This window comes from Lemur catta, chromosome 2, assembly GCF_020740605.2.
Source record: "Lemur catta isolate mLemCat1 chromosome 2, mLemCat1.pri, whole genome shotgun sequence".
In the NCBI taxonomy this organism is placed as follows: Eukaryota; Metazoa; Chordata; class Mammalia; order Primates; family Lemuridae; genus Lemur; species Lemur catta.
In genome coordinates, this window is record NC_059129.1 from 44,818,374 (window position 1) to 44,839,341 (window position 20,968).

The window sequence follows — 20,968 nt, forward strand, 5'->3', positions numbered from 1 at the left end:
CTGTGCCCATCGGGTGCTTGTTGCGTGCCGCCACCCTGCTGGTGTCATTGCACGTAATCCCCATAGCATCCTGTAAAGTGGGCATTAGCATTCTGCTTTACAGACGAGGGTTAGGCAGGTTATGCATTCTGCCAAGGGGACAAACCAGGGCAAAGCTTTGCTCTGACTCTGAAAACTTTCTTTGACCACACACGCCATGGAAGAGCACAGGTACTTGAACGGGTCCTGGAAGGCATTGCAGGGGGAGGAGTTAGGCGGCTGCAGAGGAGGCACAGGCCTGCGAGGCCCGAGCTTGCGCTCTCCAGAGCAGCGGCACTGTGGCTCGGAGGGTGGGGAATAAGTGGAGTCACCATCAGGCCTCCAGTGAGGCTCAGGCGTCTCTAGTGCACTCCTGTCTGTGCTCCTTAGCTCTGCTTTCTTACCCTGAAAATAACTGTCTTCTATGTACTTGTCTTCCTACAGAGCATCTCCATGTATCTTACCCTCCATGATTAAATTTGGGGACATAAGGATGTTATTTCCATAATTTTTTGTACTCCCTGATGGGGTTGCGGGTGGGGCCGTATATACATTAGTTCCTAGCTGAGACATTCTCTTTTGGATGACCTTGGAGCCCTTGAGCTTCAGTTGCTTTTGCCTCTCTGCCCCACGGTCTGCCAGGGTGGGTTAGGAGGACCGTGTTTGGGGGAAGGAAGGGTCTAGGTTAACTTAGTGATGTTCTGACTCTGTGCCCCCAGCTTGAGAACTGGGTGGGCTGAGGGCAGTTCCTGTTTGCCGCCTGCTGTATGCAGTTGAATGGAAGCTGGAAGTTGCCTTGCTTAAGGAGATGGCCTCTGAGTGGACAGACCGTAAGCGCTGGTGACTCCCAAAAGCCTGTGGTCTGTGACCTGGAGATCACACAGCCCTGCTGCTCGGCCCTGGGTGGAGGCAGCAGTCAACAGAAGTGTGAGGCATTGTTCTAACAGGAACTGTGATGGGGAAGAGGGCAGGACTGAAAGCATTCGGGAGTCACCTAGGATTGTTCACCAGCCCTCAGCGGAGAGGCTTTTTAGGAAAAAGCAGGCAGACAGGGGTTCTGTGTCTTTGGGATTTAAGACTTGCTTGATAATGCTGGTGGTCTGCGAAGTTCTGTGGAGCAGCTGTAGTACTGGTAGCAGCGGTCACAGCAGCTGTCTCGGTCACCAGGTGCCGCCACCAGCCGGGGGCTGTCCACAGGTCCGCTGTTCCTGCAGAAGCCTCTCCCCTGGCCACTTGGGATGGGGTTGTTTGGTTAATTGCAAAACCCTGTTAAAGGAGGAAGTCATTTTTAAAAGGAATGCAAACATTTTAATTTACTCCAACTGGATATACGTGCATCCCAGTCTTTTGATGTGGCGCCGGGGCCTTTTCTTTCAGTGTGGACCTGCTCGTTCTGAACTCCCTGTCATCTTTTTACTACACGAACCACATCCAGAAAACACCATTGACTAAAGTTTCCAGTTTGTTTCGTAAAAGGAAAGCCAGAATTTAGCCACTTGTGAAGCAATCTGAGTATAGAATTCTTTCAGAATTTTTTACAAGTTATTTCTCCAGCCACACTTAATTCAAGAGCACATTTTTAAAAATGACCTCATGATTGCATCTCTTCAGAGAATCTACTTGGTCACAGAAATAGCTCTTTTGCATTTGTTTCATCATTTATGTAATGTTTAGTTAAATTTTCTATTTTCATCAACCAATACAACCATCCTAAGCAGTTCTGGAAACAATCCCAGCTGATTCTTGGTAAGGACGGCACTGGGCAGGTGGGAGCGGAAGGGCACGGGCGTGCAGGGCGTCCTGCGCTGCGGCTGTGAGCGTCTGTGCACCTGAGCGCCCTGGTGTCGTCCACTGAGGGAGTGGACGGCATGCAGTTGGCTAACTGGCAGGTTAGTTAACAGACTTGCAAGCCAGCTGTTGTTACCCTGTCACAGATGACCAAGCTGAGGCTGCAGGCTGCATGCACCTTGCTACCTTGCTCACAGTTGCGCCTTGCTCACAGTCGGCTGCCAGCTGATGCCACAAACTCTGCATATTTCACCACCTGCCAACGCTGCCCTGTGGGCGCCAGCTCTCTCCCAAGTGTGAGGGATGGCGACAGCACCAAGGCCTCCAGTCCTCACCCCTGCGCCCTCTCCTCCCTTCTGTGTTGTCTTAGTTCCTCCAGGTTCCAGCTCCAAGAGCTGCCCTTGCAGAAAGGCACCTCCCTCACATGAAACATTTTGTCCTGAATGGAGAAGCCGCCTCCAGCTGCGTGTCCAGGAAGCGAGCCATTGTTCACACAGCATGTTTTAAACATTTTCTGCCAGAAGGAAGCCGTTTCCCTCTGGTTTACCTTTAAAAAAAAAAAAAAAAACAAAGAAACCTGGGTTTTGATTAACTTGTTTTTTAGGTAGAATTCTGTTTACCTTGGAACCAGATGAATGTGAATCCTGAGTGCAAGCCTTTTCTAATCTCTATAAACTGAAAGGGAGTTGGGTTGTGTGCATCTGTAGTTTTACAAGGACTGCAGATGTTTCCTAGTATAAGCAAGGTTTGCATCTGGCCAGGCGGGTTGCAGTACAGAGTGAAAAGTAAATGACTATTAGGCTCAACCCTGTTTTTCTAAGGACTTAATTTGAGAAGGCTTCTTAGTACCTCCTGCTATGGCCCTGGGAAATAGCAGGGACTAAAATCTCCCGGCAACAGGGGCAGACAGTCATTGCCTTTGGGAGAGGAACAGATCTCACCATCTGTGCTTACAGCAGCAAGAACCTTGTCTTCTACGATGATGTCATTCAGGGAATGAATGAATTGCATGAAGACCGTGTGTCTTTTAGGCAGGGCACAGTTTGCTCGAACTTGAGTCGTAATAAATTAACTGCTCATTAGAGCACCATCTGGAAACTGACGACTGAAATCAGACCTCTATACAGTCTCAGATCTTCACAGCAGTCCTGTGTTGGTTTCTGTGTTTTGCCTTTGAGGAGACTGATGCTTAAAGAAAATAAGTCAAATCATTTGCCCATAACAATGATCCCATGAATGAGGGACTTTTTCACACTATAAAAGAAGAAATTGAAAGTCAGCAAAGTTAAGTGACTTGTCCAAGTTTCCACAATTAATTAAGTAGCAGAACCATAATTTGAACATGGGGTTGTTGTGGGGGTTTTTGGGTTTTCTTTTTCTTTTTTAAGAGACAGGATCTTGCTCTGTCACCCAAGGTGGAGTGCAGTGGTGTGATCATCACTCACTGCAGCCTCCAATTCCTGGGCTCAAGCAACCCTCCCTCCTCAGCCTCCCAAAGTGCTGGGATTACAGGAATCAGCCACCACTCCTGGCCAGGTTTTTTAACTCAGAAATCCTCATTCTTTCCACCCGTATACACTGCCTCTCCAGTGTTCTCAGTCCAATATATTTGAAATTCTACCCTGAGCTTTAATGGAGCAGAAGCTAGACTGAAACAAGCTGGACCCCATGAATTAGGTAGGTAGTGAATTGGGCAATGGCCACATATCGTTAGCTGTGACTATGGCCATGATTTTGGTTTTCTCTTTAAAGTGGGAAGAATGCTAGCTCCCCCTCAGGGTGGTTGTGAGAAGAACTGGGTCACCGGGAGAACAGTCAGCTGATGTTCAGTGCAGTGAGGACTGCACTGAAAGAAACCCGGAACCTAACAGCCCTGCAAGGCCAGAGTTTCAACATTGTTGACCAACAACAGTGCTTTCCAAGGAGAGGGTCGGAGTGGGAGTGAGAGTACCTTGCTGTTAGTGCCTGAATTCAGTTTTCAGGAAAGGTGAATAAGCTTTCAACACAATCTACACACCTACACTACTACAAAATACTACATACAGTATTTTTAGGGTGTATTTTGTTTCCTACTATAATTGATTTCAGGCATTAGAGCATATAAACATACTCTACTGGCTGAGTATTCTAATGTGCTGCTTACCATGCTAAAGTAACTGGCTGACGTGGGGATCCATTTCTTATGAGTCCGATTAATATGAGCCAGTTTCCCCGGGTCTCCTTGTCCCTGGGAGCACTGATAATTGAGTTCGGACTATTGGGCTGGAGTTGGCCTGGGCCCCAGAGCAGAGAAAGCCAGACCACGGCACAGAGCTGTGCTGAGAGCCCTCCACCCAGAGAGCTTGTGACAGGGAGTGGCAGGGAAGTCAGCTGTCCCACACACGCCTTTCTCTGTTTCCTTGGCCTGTTGGGCATGTCTTTGCTTATTAGCATGTTGAGCAGAGTTCATGACAAGTGAAACTCAGACCAGTATTGATCTTAAACAATTTGTTATTCTCTAAAAGATTTGATCCTGAGATTTTTTTCCAGCATTTGATTCTGGGAATTTTCAAAGTACAGAAAACCTAAAAGACATGAACAGTGATTGCCTGTGTATCCATGACATAGGGCCTACGTTCTGTAGTGAGCATTCTGCTATACTGGCTTCGTCTCTGTATCCATCTGTCCACCCTCAGCCCACCCAGCAATCCATGTTATTTTTTGACGCATTTCCAAGTTGCAGACGTCAGTACATTTTATTCCCAAACACTGCAGTGTATATATGTGTCATTAACTAGAGTTTAATATTTGTATATAGGTTTTTGGGGAGAGGGAAGGTAAAATTTATACAAAGTGAAATGCATAAATCTTAAGTCTGCCATTCCATGAGTTTTGACAAATATATATATTTGTGCAACCCAAATTCCCAGGATACGGAATGTTGCCATCATCCCAGAAAGTTCTCTCATGCCCTTCTTCATCAGTCCACACCTAACCCCCTCCCCTGGCACCCTCTCTTCTGGTATTTTTCCACTATAGATTAGTTTTGCCTGTTCTAGAACTTCATATAAATGGAATCAATGCAGTATGTGCTCTTTTTGTGTAAGTCTTATCTGAGAGATTTCAACTAGTGCCTTAAAATGAAGTTTGGGGACTTTATCAACTTCATTTATCCATCTTCTTCCTATTTTATTATATAAGTTCAGAGGTAATTAGGAGTGGCAAAGTACAGGAAATCTCAAGGCAACTGATGGATCCTGATAATGTATTTGTATTAAGTATATATAATTTTTTTTTTTACATCTTAAGCATATGTAATTTGATGCTCAAAATTCTACATCTGACTGCGCTGATATTACAAGACAGGTATTCCCCTGTAGAATCTGAGGAGCTGATGGCTGTAGGACCCCTTTCCCTGGCCACCGTGCCGAGGAAATTGATTCCAAGTGTGAGTCTCGGGTGTGTTCTTTGGGCTGGTTTTATCACTAGCCAGCCTGCTGGTGCAGTGCACTGTAATGCAAGTCACGCTGTGAAAGAGCTAGACCAAGGGCAGGCGACTTGAAGGTTGGTGGTGGTGCAGGAAGGACCGAAAGACAGGTTACCCAGCGTTTCAGATAACTGCAGCCTTTCTGAGCATCCTGCACCTGCCCCTCCCATGCCTTCGCCTCCTCGAAGGAAAGTAGATTGCGTACATTGGACTAGAACCCAGATACATAATCCTCATTAATCTTTTAGATTCTTGTCCCACTTATTAAAGCCAGTACTTGGCGCATAACCCAGAGTTATGTGGCAAGCAATAATAAAGTTAATTGGAATCTAGGTCTCCCAACTTTTTCCTTCTTTCAGCAGTTTCTTGGGGCTTTGAGTAAAAGATTACCTTTATGATAGGCTGTTCCGGTGTGAGAAGGTCATTCAGCAAGTATTGTTTCCATGCATTTCCTTTCTGTCATGCTCATATCACGTCTGTGTATTTCCTTTCTGTCAAGTTGCAGGTTTGGGGCTTAAGCCCCGACCTTTGGTCAGGAAAGGGCTCGCTAGTAACGTTGTGGGTGTCAGGTGCTTTGGCGATGAAGACCCGGTGTCACGGAGCGGTGTGGGGGAGGCAAAAGTGAGGAGGGCCGAGGGGAGCGAGAGAGACTGCAGAAGCCTGGCATCCTCGTCTTCCTCTCTTCACCAGTCTAGCCTGGGGCAAACACAAAGGACAGGGTTTAATCAGCGCCTTTGTCAGTAAAGGACAAAGCACCTTTTAAACAAAACAGTTCTGTTGTCTCCTAGCCTATTAGGAAAAGGGGGGTTGAGAAGGAAGGTGACAAATGTGAAGGGACTGAGGGGACAACAATAAACACGGTGACAATCCGAGTGCCCCTGTGATGAGGCAGCGTGAGGCGGAGGCCGACAGCCTGCTCTGTGGAAAGCAGTTCCTCACTGTTAGCGGAGCTGCCATGTCTGCTGTGCCTTGGGGAGGACAGCCCGGGCTTTGGCAGATAAGATTCATTCCCCTCCCCCACCGGTCCCGCCTCCCTCCTGCAAAGGCGGTTGACAAGGTTAGAAAATCAGGACAAATAATTTACTTCAATCCGTCTTTGTCTTTTCTGAGGCCTTGTGCAATTCGGTCTGGGAGGAGAAGGGAAAAAATTACCCAGACCCTGGTCGGTGACCCTTTTTCAGATGTGGAATCAAAGCCCACTCTGGGCTGAGAGGCAGAGGACAGAGATGGTGATGAATTCTTATGTGGTTTCTGGGCCTGCCAGTGCAGCTGTCAGCAGTCTTTAGGGCGCCTAGCACAGCTCAAGGAAGCAGTTTTGACGTCAGCAGTCACCTGATGGGAGGGCGCCGAGCATCTGGCGAGGCTGAGGGGGAGAAGGCTCAGTTTCTCAGCCCTGTGCTCTGGGAGTGCGGAGCTCTGTCCAAGCAAGGCCGTCCAGCCAGAGGAGAGGCTCTGCCACTTAGTGCCCCTGCAGCAGGAAGCAGGCTGAGCTGCCGATGGCACTTGCCAAAAGTGAAGACAGCGCCATCAGCGGCCAGTGCCCATGGAGTAGAGCTTCAGTTTCCCCACTGAAAAATGGGACAATATGTTTGCCTAGCAGTAAGTTGAGGCTCTGCAGGATTGCATAGAGAAGGGGCTGGCTGGTAGTTTTGGAGTGTGTAAACTTAAAATAAAATCTTAGGCCCCCCAGCTAACTGAATGGACCCCCTCTTGGCTAAGGGGACCCCAGAAATGCCCTAAAGCTGAGTTGCTGGCTATGAGAAGAAAAATCATACGTGTCTTGTCATGCCCCTTCCCTTCTTGGAGATGTCCTTTTAACTCATTAAGAGACCTAAGGCTGTGCGAGACGAACCTTAAACCACGCCTGCATGTCATCAGTGTCCTGAACAGATCGCCTCAGTCTGGGAACATGTCAGGTGGCTTGTCTCTGATTAACAGATTTCTTTATCTTAATTTAAAACATTCCAAGCCTTTAGACGAAGCTTCATTTCTTTAACCACTCACGAATCAAAGAATCTTTAAACCCACCATAACCTGTAATCCCCTGCTTTGAGATGTCCCGCCTTTTCGGACCAAACCAATGTACACCTTCCATATATTGATTTATGACTTTACATGTAATTCCTGTCTCCCTGAAATGTATAAACCAAACTGTAGCCCAGCTACTGCGAGACCGCTTGCTCAAGGTTTCTTGGGCGTGGCTCTGTGGCCCATGGTCTCAGAGCCAGAATAAACCTCTTTAAATTATTTTAGAGTTTGGGTTCTTGTCCGTTGACAAGTGTGAAGTGCTTTGGGAGAGCAACAGCTCTGTGCCAACAGCCCAGGGAGGTTGGAGGAGGATGAAAATGAGGAGGGAAGGAGAGCTAGAGCATCCACACTGGTCCAGAAGTAGTGAGAGCGTTGGCTGTCCTTCCCTTTTCCTTTGTTTGTGTGAGAGTGATTAGTGTATTCGTGACTGGCCCGGCATGGGCATTTAATAGATGATAGCTGTTACTATTTGTCACTGAATCCCTCCAGTGTGCCAGCTCTGTACAAAACACTGGCTCGGATCTAAAAGAAGCACAGTGTGAAATAGGGTCCTTACCTGTAATGATTGTATAGTGTCTCAGGGACACACGATAAAACAGTTAATCAGGGAAGTAACAGTGCAAAGCAGAGTGTGTTTCTGGGCCACTACGGTAACAAGCATCGGGAGTGAAGGAGGAGAGGTAGTCGGTGTCTCCAGCCCTGTGGGACAGGCCCCAGGGGACTGCTGTTTTCCACCTGGTGCGGAAATCCTAGGGCACAGACGCCTCCCCAGGCAGCAGAAAGGGAGTAGAGGCCTCCTGAGTAGCTGGGATTACAGGTGTGCACCATGATGCCCAAGTAATTTTTCTATTTTTATAGAGACAGGGTCTCACTCTTGCTCAGGCTGGTCTCAAACTCCTGAGCTCAGGCGATCCTCCCTCCTGTCTGTTGTCAGGAGCCAACTGAGTTGTTGGAGGATTGCAGAGGCATCGCCCCTCGTGGTCCCATTCATACCAAAGGAAAGTAGGAAGAAGGTGATTCCTTTCCCATCCTCATCCACATGGGGCCCCAAATGAGAGCCCTAAACACAACCTTTGCTTCTAACTTGTACCACCTTCTGGAAGCGAAGTTTCCCACGGGCCCTGGAGCCAAGTTGCACAGAAACTAGTGGTCCCTCTGCAGACTGCCTAGGCCTAGCACGCTGTCTGGCACAGAGAAGACCCATCAACACTTGGAGTAGGTTTTCTTCCCCCTCCCTTGACGACTCATCTTCATTGAGAAACCGGTGTCGTCTGCATGGCTCGGCAGCCTGGCCGTAGAGCAGGGAGGCCTCTCCACGTGCAGAACCCTACTTCCTCTGCCAGCGCGTGGGCAGCCAGGGTCCTGGGGTCGAAAAAGCAGATGTCAGATGGCCTGAGCAGAAGTATCTCTAGAGTCTGTTTTTGTTTTTGTTTTCAACCGTATGGGGAATATGTTTTATACAGCCTGGGGTAGGGGAGTCCAAATAGACTCATCCTGAATACTTTCTGAAAATGAAACATTTCCAAGCCTTTTTTGAATATAGGAGTCCATTATGGTGATAACTGTCAAGTCCTGACCTTAGATTCTCTGTCAGTTCATGAAAAGTGTACTATTAAAGCATGGCCATTTCCCATTTCTCTCTAAAAACGTCAGAGAACACTAAACTGTGCCCTTAGGTTATATTCCACCTGCCTCTGTCTTCCCCTGAAATGCAGAGCATTTCTGGGAAAGCAGCCTAGTCAGATTGTTTTCTAACTCAAGCCTAAATGGTTAAACTGCACCAAATGTGTAGATCAGAACCATACCTGCTGCGTCTGACCGCTCTTCTTTGTCTAGACTGAAGTGATCATATTTCCTCCCTGCTGGTTCTGGGCCAGGAGGGTGAGGCCTGGCGGGAAGAGCCCTAGCTCCTCCCATCTCCACAGCCCTAGGCGGCTCTGTCTCAGTGCTGAGGTGGGACCTGCCAGGCAGTGCCCAAACGGGACCTCTTCGCTGCCATGTCTCTCCTGTGCCTGAGCTTCCAGCAAGACAGCTTCCACTTGCTAAGGAAGGAGTTCTGGCTTACACGATGTCAGCACACTGCCGATTACCCTGAGCTCACTGTGGACTAGAATCCTCTCAGCCTGCTGTAGCTATGGCAGTTCAAAGAACAGTAAAACACGCTTCCTGGTTGGGGAGCGTCGTTCTGAGCATGTCCGTTAGCATTTCCCAGCTGGTCCCACACCTGCCCACCACGGAAACCTGGGCTTCTGCTGGCCAACGAGAGGGTGACTCCCGGGCAGACAAGCAGGAAGGAGTGGAGCAGAGAGGCAGCAGGGGTGTTGCCTCTGCGCACTCTGATTTCAAGAGGCCCTTTGGCAAAATTTCACAAATTGCCCAGCCAGGGGATGTTGATTGGACCATCCAGCTGGGGATTTGGGTGTCAAGTGATTGTGATGGTAACGAAATATATAATGCGGATGACTTGACTTTATTTCAAAGGATACCTTAGAGTCACCCCTCCATTTCAGCCCTTTCCACCTTGGCACTCTGCAGGGCCTTGGAGGACAGCTTTTTCATTGCCGGCCCTAAATAAGTAGAAGCTACACTTTCATTCATTCATCCATTAGGTCGCCTGTTTACCATGAGCCATGTCCGGGAGGTGGAACGGTGGATAAATCATGCTTGCAGTGGTGATTCTCCCACTGTATGTGGATAGAATAGATCTAGAAGAATACGTGAGAAACTGGTTACACTGGTTGCCTCCAGAGAAAAGAACTAGGCAACAGGGAGAAGACTTTTCTCTGAATAACCCTTTGTATCTATTGAATTTTTAATCATGTGGATGTATTACTTTTCAAAAAATAAATATAAATAAAAATATTTCTAAGATCTTAAAAATAGATTTTACTATGCTGGAGCATTCAGAAGACAACAGGGAAACAGAAAGCAAACTAACCTTTTATTGAGCATCTACTGTGAGCTAGGCCTTCCGCTAGATGCTTTGTGTATGTGCTATCCTTAATCCACATTACCCTATACAAGAGGCAGTGTATCTATCCCCATTTTTGTGCGTTTAAAACGGAGGCTTTGGGGGGGGGCGTGAGGGTACTCGCCTGTCTGTCTAGGCCAGTCCCCCTTGTACCATGCTGTTTGCTGAAGGAGGCAGCAGTTAAACAGGGTGGGGCCAAAGAAAGGGGTGCATGGAGAGGGGGGAGAGGCATTTTCTTCAAGGGGCAGTGTGGCCCTGCTCTGGTGCTGCCCACCCCCTGCTTCCGATGCCTGTTGCTGGGCTATTGGGGCCACTGAGTAGAGACCCATCCACAGTTTGCCCCACAGTCAGAATTGTGTATCTCAGACGTAACAGGCAGGGGGAGAGGTGGTGCTTGCTCTGTGCTCTTTTCTGGGTGTCAGATGTGCAGCTTTGTCTGCCAGCTGAAGGCTGGCTGGAGAATTGTTTTTCTGATTGTGAAACCTCGGCTCCTTACTTGCACTTAGAGGAAAAAGTGTCCAAGCCCTGGTACAAAAGGTCCTCTTTTCATTTCTTTGGAAAAAGAGCAGTGAATGAGCTCATTATCACTGCAACCCTGAAAGGAGGAGGAGGGGAGGGAGAGAAGGCGGCTCCTCCTCACTGCCTGGGCCTGCCCCTGGCCAGGTTTCCCGGAGTGGGGGGTTTGGCTCTGGCCCAGAGTGAGTGACCAAAGCCAGGTGGCTGGGACAGGTGGTCCATACAGGGGTAGTGCTGGAGGCATTTGGATGCTTGGAGACTGGCTCTCTGCTGTGGTCCACAGGGAGGGTGAGTGTCTCTGCCCCTTTTGTCCCCTGAATGTAGAGCTCCATCCAGGACTGCTGGCCTCCAGGGAGCAAAAAGTCTTCATTCAGGGTCATGTGCCTGCATCACCTTGGTTCCCAAGAGGTTCCTGTGTGTAGGTGCCCTGCTTGTCTCAGCTCTCGAAATTGCCCTCACACGCAACCTCAGTTGTCCGTTGAGTGCTTATGATTTGGCAGGTGCTACTCTAGGCACTTAGGGTATAGCATGCAACAAAGTTGGCGAAAAGTCTCTGTTCTCGTGGCGTTTAGATTCTGGTGTGGCCAGTGAAATGGGCCAGGTCTGGCCTGCTACTGCACCCTGTCCCCAGTCTCTGTTGGATCTTAGAGAAGCAGATCTTGGGGGAGTGATACAGACATGGCTTCAGAGAGAGGCTGTTTGGCATTTCTGGCCACTAAGCCTGGACTGTCACCATCTCACTCCTGCAGCTCCCTGGGCTGGGGCCAGAGAAGGGTTTTTCTAGATCTGGGCAGCAGGGCATTCCGATACCTTACAGGTTGGTGCTAGATCTGGGAATCTTCTGAAGGAGACCTGGAGGTCAGCCTCAGTGGCACTCATGGTGAAGCTGGCAACGTTTACCTCAAGCCTGACTGCCTGTCCTCTTTGTTCCTTTCTTCCATTTCAGATTGAGAAAATCATGAGTTCTATTGGAGAAGGGATTGACTTTTCTCAGGAACAGCAGAAGATCTCAGGTACTGTACCAGGCAGCCATTTCCCTCGGAACACGGCCGTCGGGCGCGTTCTGGCTCGGGTCCCCCTGGCGCCGAGGCAGGTGCCGAGAGGGTGGGAGCGGTCGGCCTCGGAATCTCCTAAATCCAGATGGCTCCCCTTGCTGTTACTGGTAGAGCCATGACTCCGTTTACATATTGAGGGGGAAGTATACAAACTGAATTTTAGGCTGCCTATTAGGAAAATTTTTTTAAATGAACAATTACCATTTATTCATTATTTTTATAAATGTAGGCATTCTCAGATTGGCTTAAATTGGAGTGCACCTCCATGTTGGTCCCCCCAGCTTCCGAGGTGGCTCTGGCACTAACTCTTTGTGAGGACGCGGCTCTCACTGGCCTGATGCTCGGCAGTGGCAGAGCACTGGGTTCGAGCCGTGGCCGCAGACTTCCAGCTCGCGTCCAGCCACTCTGCCCTTCTCTCCCTGTGTCTGTTTCTCCATCAACTTGGCCACTACCCATTGTACTCTGTATCGTTGCCACTTTGCTCATTCATTTCATTCTAAGCCCTCGGAGTGAGGTCTGCCTCTAAAACAGGGAACAGGGAGGCCGTCTGAACCGATTTCCCTGAGAATAGGCTCGCACTGTGCTACATTCTCAGACGAAGAGATGTTCTTAGGGTGCCTCTCAGAGCAGCTCTCACACCCCTGCCCCCAGGCAACTGAGGGAGTCCTGGCATCCAGGCTAAAGGCAGCCCAGAGGGAGCCGGCTTCTCTCCTTACTGTGAAAACGCCTGTCTGCACTGAAGGGGAGACAGTCCTCGCTCACTTGGGAGGCTCCATGCAGGACTGACTTGTCAGCCCCGAGTGGCACCTCTAGTTCCTCCGTGGGCTTCTGTGGCGCTGGCAGGAAGCCTGACGGGTGGCCTTGAGTGTCACGTCAGGGAGAGGGGAGCTGCTGCGGCCATGGGCTGAGTGGGGAGCCTGGGCTCTGGAGCCTCCCAACCCTGGGTTCACACCTGGCTCTAGATACGTACATGGCTCGGCAAGTTGCTTAATGTCCCTGACCGCCCCTCGCCCCGCAGTTCTCCATCCACAACCTTTGGATAATAGTACCAACCTCAAAAGTTTGTTGTGAGTGAGTACTGCATTCAAATATTTGAACTAAAGAGGTGCTCAATAAATAGTAGCTGAGCTCATTTTTGCCCACGAAATCATTACCTACTCATACCAAGAAACCTAGAGACCAGGGGCTTCTGCTCCATGGCTCTCCCCGCACTGGTCTTCAGTCTTGGTTCCTGGAGCCACTGTCCGTCCAGCAGCCGCGTTTCCCTGGTTCTAGCAGAGTGGGCCAAGGTGGGTTTGGTCCATCCTTGTCAGTCTTGGATTATGGTGGAGTCTGCAGTGGGGCTCTTCTGGCTAAGAGTTTGTGGATCTGTTTCCAGGCAGCTACTTATACTTAGTCGAGTGATCTCACACTCTGTTGCAGTTCGCAGGCTTTCTTCCAAGGACCAAGTGCTTTTTGGGAGTAGATGTTCAGGACTGAGACAAACACTGTTGCCATTTTGAAAGCTGTGCTTTGGGGACAGTCGGAGATGGGATCAATGGCAGTCAGTTCAGTGGAGTCCACTTTCTGCTTTCCTGTCCCCCTCTATGTCCGCAGAGCAGGAGCCAACATCACTTGCATACGCTTGAGAGCTTTGGGTCAGAAGCAGGCCCTTCCATCTTGGATTGGTAAATCAAGACGTGGCAGCACCTTGGGAAGAGCTCTTCTCCTTGGAAGTGTTAACACTGAGCTCTTCCCCTGCCACTGTGGTCCCACCCCCCAGTTTTTGCCCCTCATGAGCCCATGTGAGTGGCGAGAGGTGGTTTGTCTATATCCCTGGGTTTCTGGACCCCAACGCACCGTCTTGTTTTAGTATTCGTTTTGTCGAACCATCTGCCATACCTCAGCTTATGAAAGTCAGGAGTACGCACGTGCAGGGGGCCCCCTAAACGGAACGTGCATCCTCCCGTGCTGCAGAGCCCCAGCCCATGGCGTCTGCACCTCTGCCAGGCCGTGACGCATGGAGAGGGTGGGCTCAGACCTGCCCGTGAATCTGTCTGATGGGCCGGAGGGGCTTTCCCCAGGACCTCAGTGAACAGCATCTTCAGCTGAGACCAAAATAGAATCACTGTATATTTTGATGGCTCAATATCAGGGTTCAGATTATCCTTGGATTTCAGAACTAGGGAGAAAAGTCCTGGGCTCTGGGATTGGCAGCCCCTCCAGCAGGCCCTCCTGCACGAAGCCTGATCTTGTCAGCACGACTGGTTTTCAGAGGGTCCCCACCAAAAGGCCAGACCACAGCAGAGTCCCAGTCCTGTCTGGGGGCCATGGGCCCCTGGGCTGCCAGCCCTGGATCTGGCTACCTGAATCCCGACAGATTTTTTTTATAGCTAACTCATCCTTCTGCCACCTCCCACTCTCAGGAGTCCAGGAAGGTGAGCCTTCCCGCTGGCCAGGCCACTTTGGCTCCTTTCAGCAAAGGCAGGCTCTGTCAAGCAGACGAGAACTTGCTTGGCTTTCTTTGCTAAAGCCAGCGCATTTTAGGCGTTGACCAACTGTGAAATGCAGGATCCTTCTGGGGCTTGATCTCGCTGTACACAGAGCCCTCTCTGCCAGTGCCCGTCTGGAGCCTAGTGGGGTGCAGGTATCTCCCAGCAAATTGAGAGAGTGACGCGTGTTCCTGGATTTTGTCTCTGTACACGCGTTACCCTGTTAGTCCCTCTGCAGCTGTACTTGGGATTTTGTCCTGGTTCCCCCTGTTCTTGTCCGTTCATCCTCTAGATGTGGGCTCTGGGCATAGTGCTCCCCCGGGCTCTAACAGGCCCAAAGAGAAATCTGTCCCAGGTCTTTTGGTCTGCCCGCCTAAGGAACAGCAGGTGTAGCAGCCTCATTTCATTGCCTGTTTTTGTGATGGAGAAGCATGATTGTTCCTGAAGTGGTAGTGGGGGTCACTTACCTGTGTGGGCTGCGCCCTCTCTCCCTTCTCCTGGCTGTCCTAGAAACTGTTGGCCACAGCCATAGAGGCGGTCCCTCCCTATTCTTCCTGATAAGCTGTTTCCAACCCCTTGTGCTGGAGGTAAAGTTTCACATCTCCACCTTTCATGTGCATTTGTATCAGCCAACATCAGATATTGGGAAATCTGTCATTTAGCTCTGATGCTACAGCTGCTGTCTCCTTCTCCCTCAGCAGCAAGAGCGGCAGCAGCTTCTGCTCCAATGTGATGTCCGATCCATGATGTATTTTTCTGAGCTTGGAAGGGGGGAGGGTGGGAAGGGGAGGGCCAGACATGAGAGTGAGCAAGGACCGTGGAGCCGGCAGCAGGCAGCGTGGAGCCCAGGAGCCTTTAGACAAAGCACTCTGCTGCAGCCCTGTGAGCACACACATCCACCAGCGGCGGGGAGGATCCCAGCTGCCCGGCTGGGGGATTGCAAGCAGGAATGAATCAGCAGCCAGGGACACTTGACTTCATGGGTGCACAGGAGCCTGCCGCTTAGGCTCCTGGAGCAGACGTCCCCATTCAAGGGCAGGGGAGTGCATGTATCCCCCAGACTCAGCACCTTGGAGCGTTGCTGCAGCGTGCGTCCGGAAGGCCACCCAGGTCCCTGGCCACCATCTGTGCTGCAGAGGACAGAGGACAGGGGTGGAGGCTGGCACAGTTGGGCACCAGGGTCTCTTAGATAAACAAGTAAGTTGGCATTGTCCTGCTCTGAGGGGCAGAAGCTACCTGGGAATGGCAGAATGACTCTCACCGTGTCAAGAGTTCACTGGAGGTGATGTTTTTATAGTTGGTTCTTCTTTTCCTTTCCTTGCACCTCTCTTTCCTGCCTTTCTCTTTTTTCCTTCTTTTTTCTGTTGTTGCCAACGAGAACCGGCTAAGTAGGTGGGGTTTAAGACATTCAGTTTAGAACGTCCAAGGTCTGCCAGGAAGAGCTGAACTTTTGTCCTCCCTGCGCCACCACGATCCCTGTCCCGACCGAGGAGCACAGCAGAAGAATGTCCCCCTTTCCCCACTCATCCTGAGAGGAGAACGTCGAGACGTGGAGCGCTGGGAAGACTGTTGCTGTCTTTGTCCCTCAGCCAAGGAGCACCGTGCCGAATGTGATCAGACTCAAGCTGCTGCAGCTCGGCTGACGGGACCACTTCCTTTCTCCCTGTTATCTGGCTGGATTTTGTCTTCTTCAGCCAAGAACTGAGTTTGCCTGCCTGCTTCCCCCCTGAGGAGGCAGACAAGTCACAGGAGCGGCCACTATCAGAAGAGGAAGATGCACGCCCAGCCCCCGAACACCAGCCCAGCCTGGGAAGAGGGCGCTTCCGCACCGGCCCCGGAGATGCCGCGCTCGCCGGCCGCCACGGTCTAGCCGTGGACTGGGCCCCTGGCCCGCTGGCCACGCAGCCCGGCGGAATGCGATACTGCCGCCCCAGCAGAGCCACAGCTGAGCCCGACCCCCGAGCTCTGGCCCATGCTCCCCACTTCGCTCCTTGCTGTCTTGAGCCTCTGAGCACAAAGGGCCCGTGGCCATGGTTTGCCTATTCCGGGACTGCTGGGGGAAAACAAGTAAAAGTCTCTTTTCTCCGCCTGCCGTGTTCTGTGCTGCTTGTGTTGCATGTGCTGGGGCCCTGTGAACAGCCGCCACTGCTTCCTTCCCGGAGTCCTCGGTGTGTGCCTGTGTCCCTCAGCTGCATGGAGATGTGTGCTCTCTCCTGACCGGTGTGTGCTGCAAGGTCACAGAGCTGCCCCTCGCCACGGCCCGCAGGGGCTCCCGACGTTGCATGGAGGAGAGGAGCGGCGGGGCTTGCAGGCGCTTAGGCACTCCCCCGGCCCCCTTTAGCGCCTGTGGGGACAGACTTTCTGAAATACCTCAGTGTGAACGCTGATGAGGAGTTGACCCAGAGACTGTTGGGGGTTGGCTTCCCCCCGGCCAGTGGGCAGAGGTCGTGCATGTGCCGCCGTGGCCCTGGAGCAGCTCAGACCGAGGGGGTGTGAGTGGGCGGCAGCCACCGAGGCTGGGCCGTGAGTGGACAGCACCAGGCAGTCCTGTCCTTGGCCTGTACACGGAAGAGGAGCTGCGTGTCCGCTGCTCTCTGGTCTCTTGTATATAGTTTGGCTGCTTTATGGTAATGACTATGATGTGGCAATGCCATCTGTCCTCCTCTGAGTGCCGCTGCTACCGCCTTAATGGTTTTTCCCTTTTCAAGCGTCTGCCGATTCCTCTCTCGTCAGGTTCGCGGACGCTGGAGCAGAGCGTGGGGGAGTGGCTGGAGTCGATGGGGCTGCAGCAATATGAGAGCAAGTTGCTTCTGAATGGCTTTGACGATGTCCGCTTCCTGGTAAGTGCCTGCGGGCCTCCTCTGCAGCTGGGCGCTGCTCAGCGGAAGGGTGCCTCCCTGGCCTCCCTCTGGTCCTCCGGAGTTTGCAACAGTACGTACACCCGAGTCCCAGGGAAGAGCTAACTGAGGTCACGCAGATACCGGGAAGTCAGTGGAGTGTTGTGTGCCCTTCCAAACCCTGCCTCCCTCTCCCTCTGCCCTTGAAACGGTTCTGGAGGGAGAGCTCTGTGAGGTCTGCACCCTGGGAAGGAGGGCCCTGAGTCAGACCTTCGCCCCTCTCTGGTCTCCCTCTCGAGCCTCAGACCCTGTGCTATACAGTGAGGCATGAGGACAGCTTGTTCTGAGCCAGACTCCAGGAGTTTTGGTGGCTAGGACACCAGGTGCCCTGTTGTGACTTCATATCCCATTAAGGCTAGATGCCAGGAGTTTCCTTTATTTCCCAGGACTTTGTATTTAAATGAGTTGTCACTGAAGCAGGGAGCCTTGTCTCTGGCAGAAAAGCCTCTTCCCTGCGCAGCCAAGGCCAAGTGCCTGGGGTGGAGGTCAGAGCTGCACAGCCCCATATACTCATGGCCTCAGAGATGGCCCAGAGAGGCTGAGTTGGTGGTTTGGGATTGGTTGCTTTTCTTTTTTATTTGTAGACATGGGGATCTCACTGTGTTGCCCAGGCAGATCTTGAACTCCTGGCCTCAAGTGATCCTCCTGCCTTAGCGTCCCAAAGTGCTGGGATTACAGGGGTGAGCCACCACACCTGGCCTTGGTTGCTTTTCTGTATTCTCTTACAAAATGCCAGGGGTTAAAAAAAGAAAGAAAGAAAAAGAAAAACTAAGCTGTCTTTCCTCTGGCTCCCTGTGGAGTAGAGACCCAGCTAGGACCCTGGGCTTAGGATCCAGTGTTCCCTCTGTCATTCCAGAAAGTGACTCAGAGCAGGGTGCCTGTCACTGTCTCTCTCCTGGAAGACCTTGCATACGTTTGGCAGCACCGCCAGGCAGTGGCTGAGCCAAGGGCTTCGGCTCACCTCACAGCCAGCGTGGGCACCCTAGGAGCAGGCGTTTGATGTTGCGGTGACACCCACGATAGCTGGCACTTACTAGAGCTCACTGCGTGCTGGGTGCCATTCTTAGTGGCTTGTAGGAATTAGCTCATTGAATCTTCCCAGCAGCCCTGAGGTGTGTGCTAATGTTATCATCTCCATTTTCCAGACGAAGGAAATGAGGTCAGAGTGGTTAAGTGGCTTGCTTGGGGTCACACAGCCAGTAAGTTGGCAGGGTGGAAAGTGCATCAGGTGCTTTGTGTTTTGGGGTCATGCTCTGACCACAGTGCTGCACAGGGAGCAGATGGAGCCACCTGTGTGCTTTAGGTCACCTTACTCGCGTCCTCATGGAAGTGAGGTTTGGGTTCATCTAGCAGTCCCTGCCTGCCCCGCTCCTCCTTGTGTCCTGAAGGCCTGTTTCCTGCTCTCCCAGTCCCCGGGCACGCGGGCCTGAGTGGATGCTGGGTCGCCGCTCTCTCTGAAGCGGATCTCCCTAACCTGTGCCCATCTCGCTCCACTTGTCAGTTGGGGGCAGGGGGCAGAGTCAGCACAGAGCTGCCATTGCCCGCCCTGTGTGCTCCAGTGGGGGCTCCATGGGTTTCCCACTGACTGTTGTGTCTGGTCTTCCGAATAGCAGCCCGCCCTGTGAGCTGGCCCTCCCAGGAGGGACGCAGGCTGGGATAACCCGCCTCCCCTAGGGCCAGCTCTGTGTGCAGGGCAGACAGTGAATTCTACAACAAACCCCTCTTCCAAAGCTAGCCTTGGGGCAGTTATTTTTCAGCTTGAAAAAAATCTCAAGTTTTAAAATAGTAATTTATTTTTCTTTCTTTTTAAAAGTTAAACTGAGTATATTTATGGTTCTTGTGACCTAACCCCTGACTTACCACATTCCTTGGGAAAGGAGGACACACCCAGGATGGAGGTGGGAGCTCAGGCGGCAGGCGGGATCCAGGGCGATCTCTGGCTCTTAGCTCACCCCTTCATCAGACCGGCCACCAGGTCGGCAGGTAGGTGGTCTGGGACCACAGACTCTTTGCCTCTCTGGACTCTGATGCTCTAGAGGCTGAGCTCTTGACTTCTCACCCCTCCTGCTGATTTTGGAAAGGGTAAGGTTCCCACCCCTCAAGTAGCCCCAAGGTGCCCTAGAACTGTTGAACTGCCACTGCCTGGGCTCCCAGACCAGAGTGCAGTGCGTGAGCATTTGGGGAAGTGTGGCCGTGGGCCAAAAGTCCACACACGACACAGGGCGTCAGTTCCTGCACTGGAAGGACCCTCATCGAGGGATGCCAGCAACTCAGTCCTTCCAGGGGCTTTCTCCGTTATGGCTGGCGGCCGGCAGGTGTGGCCTGTATGAGGAGGAATGCTGAGTACACCTCGGCTGGGCATGTCACTTCAAATACCGAGAGTGGCCTGCACGGCATGTTGGGTAGTTGCACGTGAATGGCCAGATGTGCTGTGAGTCTAATTATGTTCCAGAAAAGAAGAAAAAGAAAACACATGAAGGGGAGCATTTTTGTTATTGAAACATTCCATTGTTGCATGAGGTATAATTTATATCACATTAGCTACAGTGTATCCCCACACGGTTTGGTTTTCAATAGGCTACAGATATTTCCCTTGGTTCTGAAATGCCCTGGAGACTCTTCTACAAGATGCACAAGTAATTCCCAGGAAGCCAGGCGTGGGATGTGTTCAGGACATCTGGAGAGTGAGGCTGTCCCACAGGCAAGGTGCTGCGGCGGGATTTCCCTGTGACGGGGTCCTGTGAGCTGTTGGAGAGGTGTGCAGGGCACCTGTGGGTGCCACACAGCTCTCTCCCAGGGTGCAAGGGACTTTACTGTCATGTGGTCTAATTGTCCTTTCTGTCTGAATCCCTTCCGGGGATTTTCTGTCATGGTGTTGTTAAGTGATGAGGGGTTCGCTAAACACATTCCTTGCATTGCTCCGCTCATTTCAAGCTTGCTTTTTTTTTTTTTTAATTTCAAAATAATTGAGGGGTACAAATGTTTTTGGTTACGTGGATCGCTTTTGTAATGCTCAAGTCATGGCTACAGGTGTGCCCTTGACCCAGATAGTGTTCGTTGTACCCATTGGGTGGGTTTTTGCCCCTCCCCTCCCTTTTCTCCATTCTTTATGTGGGAGTCAAAATCTGTTTCTTTGTGGCTTCTGTCTGTGGTCCTAGGTTTACCTTTTGGGACCACACAGAACACAGTTAAGCCCTTCCGAAAGCTGAAGACCTCCTGGGTCCTGTCTTGTTGAGACGCCACATCCTCTTACACTGGGCTCTTCCTCCTCTGACGTGGTGACTGGGCCCTACCAGCCAGCACTGCAGGGCGAGCTTTATACGTACTCTCTTGCCTACAGGCAGAAAGGGCCTTTAATCTGGAAGGGCCAGGGCAGTGGGGGCTGCCATATGCTCCCTAGGCTGATGGGACTGACACCAGACCCAGGGGGACAGGCAGGGGACTGTGGCTCACACATCTGCCGGCCAGCCCGCCGCACTGGCTCCTGCTTCATAGCCAGTTCCATTCGCACCACAAATCTCGTCCACAGGAAATGAGCTTTCTTGGGAGAAGGGAGGAAATGCATTTAATCAGCATGGAAGGAAGGTAATTAGTGGTTGGCAAATGTGTAGCTCCAAGTATGCCAGTGCAGACTTTGGTATCTCAAGACTCAGCCTGACCTCCCTTCCTCACAGAAGTACTGATTAAATAACCGATAGTGGTCCTGATGCTGGAGTGCCATGGCAGACGTTAAATACATGTTTTGGCTGGCTGGGCAC

The 20,968-nt window shown here is 51.4% G+C and overlaps 1 protein-coding gene across 10 annotated transcripts in view; it reads left to right on the top strand.

Annotated features, from left to right (window-relative positions):
- ANKS1A (ankyrin repeat and sterile alpha motif domain containing 1A) overlaps positions 1-20,968 on the top strand; it is a 194,096-nt gene that overhangs the window by 143,495 nt on the left and 29,633 nt on the right. For all 10 annotated transcript variants that reach the window (XM_045543541.1, XM_045543539.1, XM_045543546.1 and 7 more), the window contains 2 exons: positions 11,734-11,800; positions 17,047-17,153. In XM_045543541.1, the coding sequence (XP_045399497.1) occupies positions 11,734-11,800; positions 17,047-17,153 (174 nt within the window). The remainder of the gene's footprint in view (positions 1-11,733; positions 11,801-17,046; positions 17,154-20,968) is intronic.